The following is a 9,512-nucleotide window of genomic DNA, read 5'->3' on the forward strand; positions in this document are numbered from 1 at the left end:
CATAAAGTATATAATATTTATGTATTATAATGAACATTGTTTTTATCATTTTTAATCATGAATACAGTTAAGACTAAAGAAGCTATAATAGTTTCTTTACTATTTCGTTAATTATTTCTTAATTAAATTCTGTTTAAGTTAAGTAACATAGTCAATAATTGACTAATGCACAGAGGTGTGACCAAACTACACATCTGACGTGTTATTGGTTGACTTAGTAAGGAGGAAAATCGGTCACCGCCTACTGTGTTTTTTCTTGAACAAACTATATATGTATTTGTTCTACAACCTTTATCATCACATGAAAATATTTGAAGTTTATATAGAATTATTACATCGTGTTTAAATGTTATAATCTACAAAAATTGAAAAATACATATTGATATACTTGTATGATTGAAATATGTTTCATAACTATTTTATTCAATAATCAATATGATTTTAAATAATTATATATTTTAATTTTTCAGGTTAGTAAATATGCATAAATGCATAATATGTTAATAAAATTATACTATATAAAAGTTAGTTTACTTAATTTTGCAAGCAACATATTGATAGTTGCTGCATATCTGTTGTGTTCAATGACAGCTAGAAATTTTAGTTTGAGGGGGGGGGCAAAATTTCAAAATTGTTCATAATAATCATGGATTATATAAAGTCAAATACACAAGTATATAGGAAGTAATTAGTAATTAATTTCAATAAATGAAAATAATAAAATAAATGATACAATTTATAACTTAATACTAGAATACAACTTCTTACATTTATTTAAAAAAAAGAATTATTTTTATATAAATACAAAAATTTACTGTGGTAAATTTTTTACAAACTTACAAAATTACTCTTAACAATAATAATTATATATATGTATATATTTATCAATTCAACAACATTATCATTCAAAATATATTTTTTTCAATATACAGTTTTTTTAAATTACCAAATTTTGTGCTACTAGTTGTGTTCATGATTAATAATATATTTAAGTATATCTTAAGTTATGATAATTGACAACGCTGATTTTCTTAGCTTTTCTGAGGTTGACAGTAATTTATGGTGGTGTTTACATATTTACAATAATCTTAAATATACATTATAAAGTAACCATTATTTATAGTAAAAAAAAAATTGGAGATTTAAATGTTTTCAATAAATAACAAGATAAATAGAAAAAAACTTGAAATTCTAGGTACCTACTTTAGTACTTACAAAAAGTGTAGATAGAATCACATTTAATTTTAACTTTAGAATACTTCTTTGAGTAAACTGAAGCATTTGTTTCATATGTATTTTAAGAATCTAGGTCAAAATATTCAAATGTATCCGTTTTCTGAAAATAAGTACATACTACATTACACTTTACTTTATAATAAAATATGAATATATTATGTAATATATAAATTACGTTAATAGTAATATCACAAAATATACTGCACACACATTAGTTAAATACTCAAATAATATAAAAAAAAAATATATACACACAATCAAAAAAATATTAAGTAAATTGCTAAAAAAATAATTACACTATCTTAATTCGAAAACCAGTTGCTAAATATAGGTACATAGTAATAAATAATAATGTATACTGTATTACTGAATAGTATAATAGGTACAGCCAGTGTCGTACCCAGGATTTGTTTTCGGGGGGCGGGGGACTTTAACATTTATACTTAATTCTATAGGAAAATAGGAAATAATTAAAAAACATATATATATATATACACATACTATTTAAAATAATTTCGGGGTGGGCTTAAGCCCAAAAGCACCCCCCTGGATACAGCACTGGGTACAGCCACTGAGTTACAGCTTATAGTCCGTATGGAATAGCGTCTCGTGAAATTTCCTAGTTGAAATACAATTATTATTATTTATTATATATTATTACATTTTACCTTTGTCGTAGGTGCGTGTATGTATACAACACGTCGATCTATGAGTTGAGCTTGGTGAGCTTTGTTAATATTATATACATCAAGTATCAACAAATAAAAAATGTTTGAAAATTATTTTACATTTTAACTATACATTATATACACCTACAATATTTTATATTATTTGAGTATTTGAATTAATTTTATTGGAAAACAAAGTGGAATGTAAGTACTTATTTTCGGAAAAACGGACACATTTGGATATTTTGTCCGTGGATGATATTTTGACCGATTTACCGTGTTTTAACTCTTAAGGTAAAGACAATATATTTTTTCTATAATAGTATAATAAACAATTATTACCTAATACTAATATTTTCAAAATTATAATCATTTGCGTAAATAGGATGTGCTCTCATAAAAAAAATCAAGGTTCAAATCTACAGATGCACATTAATTGACATCCATTCCACATATTAAAATATAACCATTGGGGTTTTGTAAATCTTTTTGATAGGAAAACCTATGCAAAAGAAGAAGGAGCTAAAAAGGCATTAGTTCTCTCCACCTTAAATTGTATTAATTGTAACTCGCGGCCATAGATATTAGGTAGCGAAACGTTTGCCGGGTCAGCTATAAAATATAAAAAGTCTTTATAGAAAACGTTTATTATTATTATACTATACTAGCTATAAATTATTTGAAACAGTGGCGTACTTAGACCTGAACTTTGGGGGGGGGGTTATCCCCAAAACCCTCCCCATTAGTACTGCCACTGATTTGAAATGTATACATTTTTAATCTATATAATAAAATAGAGACAATAGATTTAAAGAGTTTGGTTGAACCCACTAATCTCTGGAACTACCAAGTACCAGTCGGATTTAAAATTTTTTTTGCACTTGGATTCAATTCTTAAGGAATGTTGTAGCTATTATAGCCTATAGGCTATTTGACACCACATAACGACTCTTAGGAGTCGTGCGAAAGGAAAAAATGTCAGAAAGGACGCTTGAAGAAAACGAAGTGATAAGCATGATGGCCACATTGGTGCTATGCGACGTGTGGGTCGGGAGTCGACGTCAGAAGGATGAAATGCATTTTAAAAAGTTGGTGAAATTGTAGAGACTACGGGATTTTGAGGAGGAATTTTTTTAGGAGCACCTAAGTGCACAAGAATAACTATTTTGCTTTTATAATAAATAATTCATATATTTCAAATTACATAAATTAAAAATATTAATAAAATTCTTATTAATGTTGTTATCAAATCTTATGTATATGTAATTTATAATTACATGCTCCTTTTTATGTTTCGAATAACACACCACAAGGGACCTTCTCATTCCGATAGTCAAAAATGTTGCTAAAACTATACCAACGCTTCCACCTTAAACTAGCAAATCAGTAATCACCGAAACTCCCTCATCCAAAACCTCTCTTCCCGAACAATCCTAGGTGGCCCTGGCCGACGTCTAAAGCTTAGCTGGTGTCGTGATTTACTACAAATAACAAATACTATATTATATCATTTATTCCATATACGTTGTATAAAGTATTTGCTTACTAGTTGACTAACCACTCCCACCTGGCCATCTATGCCATGAAATACTATTATTGAATAGTTTCTTCAATCAAGCCAACCAAGTCTTTTTTTTCTAACTATCCGTCATCTAATTTTTTTTTTTAAATACTGATTGTACAAATTATAGTAAATATGACATAAAAAAAAAACTTTACTTTTTAGAGGCCTATACTAACATTTTTATTGGGACATTTGGTATTGGTAACCTGCACAATTTAATATTGCATATTATTTGCATTGTACACTGTACACAGTACACTCGTTCTTCGTAGTTTTAATCATGACAAAATATATGTTATGTATATTATATTTTCTACATATTTTTTGTCATGGTTATACATTTATAATTATAAATTATGATTAATTATGTATTAAAAATAATTATTATAATAAACATGATAACATGATTATTATCATTTAAATTATCTATAAATTATAATACATTTTATTCAACAAAAATGCAATTTGTACACAGCATAATACAAATGTAGAATAAGATTTAATTTAATTCATAGTTTGTACCTATTGATTATTGTGGAACTTTGAATTTGAACATTCAACATAATAAAAATTAAAAATAAATATTTACAACTTTACAAGGACCAAGGACTTCTGGATAGATATTTCTTGGCATAAATGACGAACTTTATTTTACTCCATGATCACTGGAAAATGTATCATTCACGTTACTGGCATACCATATTATACCATAATGTTTAGACATCGTCGGCATGCTGTAAACAACATCCCCATGTAGAAATTCAACATAACCTATCATACGTTAACATTACTCGTTAGCGCGATATTCGTAATTGTAAACATAATTCGCCGTTTGATTAATATTTACGTCCAATTACTCCGATTCCATTCCAGACATTATAAGCTACCGAACGCGATTTATTTAAAGTAAGTATACGTACCAACGCTGCTCACTCACATTAGGTGTTCGACATGAAGATTAACTTCGATCGACTGGTGAAATTCGAATTTACATGTGCGAACGAAACGCACGTGTCGCCGGTTAGACAACATTCATAGTTTACCTGCTTGTTTTGATGTCGGAATGTCTGTCGTAGCGTCAGCCGTCTGTCCACGAGGCGTCTAATTTTAGTTGTTCTGTGCGCCTATCTCTTCGATCGTATGATTCCTTCTGAACGAGACAGGCGTGTCACACCGGTGGTTGTTTGTATTTGATTTCGATAAAAATAAGTTCCATTAAAAACGCGATTTTTGTTGACATGAGGTTCTTCTAGAGATGTTTCGCACGTTTTTGCCTTTCTCGACAAAGTAGTTAATCAACATTTTAGCATGATATGAAATCAGAACTTTTTTTACTACCTGTTCATAAAGTCAGACGTAAAATAGAGTTGTACAGCTAAGTTCTTGATTCTTTGTTTGGAGTCGAGATTATTATAAACAGTTTTTGTGTTAATTTTAATTGTTTCAACCATCATATATTAGTGATTCAGTAAACCTTTGAATAATATAATATTTGTATTACATTTTAGGATGGACGACCAGAGCATCACATTAGATGTTAACCCTAAAGCATATCCTTTGGCTGACCAGCAGATGACCACAAAAATTTTAAATTTGGTTCAACAAGCAATGAACTATAAACAACTACGTAAAGGAGCAAATGAAGGTTAATATTATCATCAGTATTTTTAATTGATAATATGCTAATTGTGTTATGAATTTCAGCCACTAAAACTTTAAATAGAGGTATTTCTGAATTCATAGTTTGTGCAGCAGATGCAGAACCTTTAGAAATTTTACTGCACTTGCCATTACTATGTGAGGACAAAAATGTGCCGTATGTTTTTATTAGATCAAAACAAGGTTAGTATTTTAAAATTGATCATGTGTAAGCAATAAGCGTTTATCAAATTTACAAATATATTAAATGTTTACAGCATTAGGCCGAGCATGTGGTGTTTCAAGGCCAGTCATAGCGTGTTCCATTACCACTGATGAAGGTTCACAATTACGGCCTCAAATACAACAAGTTCAGACTGAAATTGAGAGACTATTGGTTTAATTTTGTACACATTTTAACATTTATAATACTGATTTGGGAATATTAATAATAATAATAATTCATCATTCAAATGTTTAAAGTATGTTATTATTTTGTAATCATTTTGTTCAATAATATGATTTATTAATTCAATACATTTCCTTATAATAGATATCATTGAAATTTTACCTTACGCAAAATAATTTTACAAGGATGAAATTAAATAATTATGTATAGAATGGGACATTATTAAATTAAAATTCCTATTTACTATTAATAATATGATAACACATCATACTATTAAATATTTTATAAAAATCAAGTTTGTTTTTTAAATTACATTTGTATATTAAAATTAATGTTTTTTTTTAATTTATTACATTAATTCTTTCATCTGCTCATGGAAAAATATTAATCCAATTGGTATTAAATACTAATGATGTTATTTAGTGGTGTAATGGATGAAATCCTATTGTAGTTGAAAAGATTTAGGTAGGTATTAAATAATATAATAGAAGGCAGATAATATGATACTATCTAGTATTTATACTTTTTTGTCTGGTTAAAAAACCCTTTCTTATCTTCACATAACACCCTGTCTTTGAGATAGATTTTACTAAGGCAGGTTATTGAATAGTGAAGTGCTAATAAACTGATTTATATTGATCTGTAGTAGTTTTTCTACAGTATAGATTAAATAGTGAACAAATTATGGTGGTGTAATTACAACCACTTGTAGACTTATTGTGTAGCAGGTGCAAAGATATTCTTATGTACTTGAAGCTTAATTCCAATGGTCTGGTGAATTGAATATTTCATACATTTGTAGTTTTGTTACAATAATTCTTGTTACTTTATTATAAACTTTTAACCCAGTAACTTACCTAACCTAACTATAAATATATTTTGTAGTATAGTATATACTTTTATATTTTATAGTATTTATAGTATTAATACTATAAATAACTAACTATAAACTATGTAACATTATTCATTTTGATGCTACAGTTTTGTCATAGTTACCAGTTAACTTAAACTGTTGATTACCCATCAATTTTTAACTTCAGTTTAAGCTCAGAATAGAACAATAAATTAATGTTTAATTTGGATTCAAGACTGACCAAAGTATTATATAAGTGTAGGCGTGTCTAGGCCTCATTCGCAGGTCATGCACAACAGTGGCATATTCAAGAGTATGGGATTACTGCACTAGAATTATCAATTTTTATAGACTTAAAAATATTACAAGTCTACATGATGAAAATTAAAAAAAATTTATATGAAATCAGAAACTGAGTAAAAAATAAGGTTATATTAAACACTAAAATGTGTAATGTAAGTTAGATTTTGAAGAACAGACAAAACCCATAAACACGTCTATGTATCTAAGATTAAGTTAATAGTTTTTTTGTCTCGAATGAATTACATAATTTGAATCTTTATTGAGTTTAAACCACTAATCTAATATAATATAGTATAATATACTAACCAAAGATTTCTATACAACAGAAAATCTATAAAAAAAAAACTGATAAACAATAAGTAAATTCAGCCAATCACTAATTTTAAACCTCCTAAAATGTGGCTGTTCAGTTAAGTTTCCAAAGATCATGATATAAAACATATCTTTGGATTGAACACTAATATAATTTTATAAAATAAAAAATGTCCTCGGTATATTATTTAAATGTAGATAGTTATGATTATTAATATTAACCTACTTGATTATAAAATAGTTTTGAAAATCAAAAAATATATTAAAACAATTTGTCACACATAATATAACTATGCTGGTTTTCAATGTTGATTCTAGATTCACCGTTGAGTACATTTATTAATATTGAAAGTTATTGGAAAAAATATAAATACAACATTCCTTACCTATTTAATTTGTATATTTTTATTTACATTTATAATATTAAAAAATAATTTTTTTTATCTATTTTGCTTTTGAATCCAAATAATTTAGAAGTTTTTCTTCGCGAACTTTTTTCTTTTCTTCTCTGACTTTCTTTTTTTCTTCTTTTTCCCTTTTGACCAGCATTTCTTTAAATCTATCATCTTTTGGATCTATCTTATACCCAAAATGTTTTTTCACTTCTTCAATGAGTTTTTCTTTCTTTTCTTTAGCTTGTTGCGCCTCGAGTAATTTTTTTGCTGACTTTTCTTTGACTTCATTTAACCAACCGTTTAATTTTTTCATATTGTTATCAATTTTTTGTTGATTCATTTGAATTTCTTGACGTTCACGTTCTATAATCTTCATTGCATTTTGTTGCATTTCCTGAATGGTCAAAGGATAAGCTACACTTTCATACTCTTTTATATCCTCTAAATCTTCTGGTGTTGGCCATGCCAAGCCTGGATAGACATTACTGGCATCACCATAACGGCCATACATTCTTCTTTTGTATTTTACTGTGTTGTGGTATCTATGCACAGGTTTATCATAAGGTAATTGGCCATTTATCATATTGCGATGGCCATGGTTTAAGCGAGATTTGTCACAAATTGCATTCACTTCCTTTTCCGACAGTTTATTTTCCGTCGTGGTTGTTATAATATCAATGTCTTGTACTTCATTTTTAATGGATGCATTTCGTGCTAGAAAACACTGAATAATCGGTACTTTAATTATTTTACCAGCATAACTAAATCCTTTAAATGATATAATTGACATTATAAAGAATAAACGCAGTCCAAACTTCTGATATGATACTACGATTTAAAATACACTTAAGCACCTTTAGTTTAAATACTCGTCTTAAATTTTTAATTTTAATATTGTACATGAAACTAAATAATAAATATTAAATACCTATTATATTTTCACACATGTCGTCTCAGGCCTTTCCTCTGATTGGACGTCATATTAATAATGATAATATATAGAGATAGTATATCAATTTAATTTTTTTATTTGTTTTTTCCTTGTTGGAATATTGATAAGCGTAAAAAGACTGACTTATCACAGCGCAGATCCAGTCGTTATTCGTTTTCGTTAGTCGTTACCACGAACCACAGGGCACAGATATAATATGGACATATTATAGTTAATAGTTAGTTAATCATGATAGGAACATTTTAAATTACAATTTATACATAACTTAATTATTTTAGTTTTTTATTTATATTCTAAGAGCCGGTTACACAAAACTATATTGATTCAATAAATAGGTATTGCCGGTATTGGTACAATAAACTGAGTTATTGAATCGATAAAAATTAAAATACGTTGCACAAAGCGATTAATACCCTATTGAATCAATAAGTTATCGACCGTTAGTCAGTATTGATTCATTAATTTATAGGCCCAATTTTGGTCTAATAAGTTTTATCGGTTCAATAAAATACAATTAATGAAAGTTTATCAACATAATAATGAGATAGTTATTTGTTTTTTATTATTTTTGAATAAAATGTTATTTTTTTTTTTTTATTTATTATAATCATAAAATGTTTCAGCACAAAGAGTGCTACCTATTACAAGTAATTATTTTTTACAATGAATTGAATTATACTAGGGCACTAGGTACATGAATTATTTATATTGATACAGTTGAGTAAATTATAGTTATAGTATAAGTGTAAAATGTATTCTTCTATTGGTCTTCTGATGATGAATCTTCGCTATCTGTTAGTAGAATGTCCTGAGGGAGTCGAGGCCGCAGACGTCTGTTGGGTGTTTTTTCCTCTAGGTTGTATAGTGACGGGCTCCGTCCGAATTTTTTAGATTGGCGTGGAATGAATAAAATGTAAATTTGCATATAAATTTATATTCACAAATATAATTAATATAATATTAATATAACATAATAATATATATATAATGATTTTTAATATTTATCCATAAATAAAACCTAAGACTTATGGACCCAATAAATTATCGGTTGTTTTTTATACAATCCGACAATCGGCCATAATTATACTACTAGTAGGTAATTATTTATAATTTAATTTGTTTTCATTATGTAGAGGTACTCACATAGGCGATAGGAGCAATTTTGGAGCTGCTTATGATCGA

At 27.6% G+C, this 9,512-nt stretch overlaps 2 protein-coding genes across 2 annotated transcripts; one reads left to right on the forward strand and one right to left on the reverse strand.

The window, feature by feature from the left end:
- Positions 1-4,203: 4,203 nt before the first annotated feature.
- Positions 4,204-5,588, forward strand: LOC132916917 (NHP2-like protein 1). The gene is made up of 4 exons (XM_060977370.1): positions 4,204-4,374; positions 4,977-5,113; positions 5,173-5,310; positions 5,385-5,588. The coding sequence occupies exons 2-4, from the start codon at positions 4,978-4,980 to the stop codon at positions 5,507-5,509; spliced, it is 399 nt and encodes a 132-aa protein (XP_060833353.1). The 5' UTR covers positions 4,204-4,374; position 4,977; the 3' UTR covers positions 5,510-5,588.
- A 1,777-nt stretch (positions 5,589-7,365) lies between these two features.
- Positions 7,366-8,350, reverse strand: LOC132916916 (large ribosomal subunit protein mL64). Its single transcript, XM_060977369.1, has one exon. The coding sequence runs from the start codon at positions 8,166-8,168 to the stop codon at positions 7,428-7,430; it is 741 nt and encodes a 246-aa protein (XP_060833352.1). The 5' UTR covers positions 8,169-8,350; the 3' UTR covers positions 7,366-7,427.
- Positions 8,351-9,512: the final 1,162 nt, after the last annotated feature.

The sequence above is a fragment of the Rhopalosiphum padi genome, chromosome 1 (genome assembly GCF_020882245.1).
Source record: "Rhopalosiphum padi isolate XX-2018 chromosome 1, ASM2088224v1, whole genome shotgun sequence".
In the NCBI taxonomy this organism is placed as follows: domain Eukaryota; kingdom Metazoa; phylum Arthropoda; class Insecta; order Hemiptera; family Aphididae; genus Rhopalosiphum; species Rhopalosiphum padi.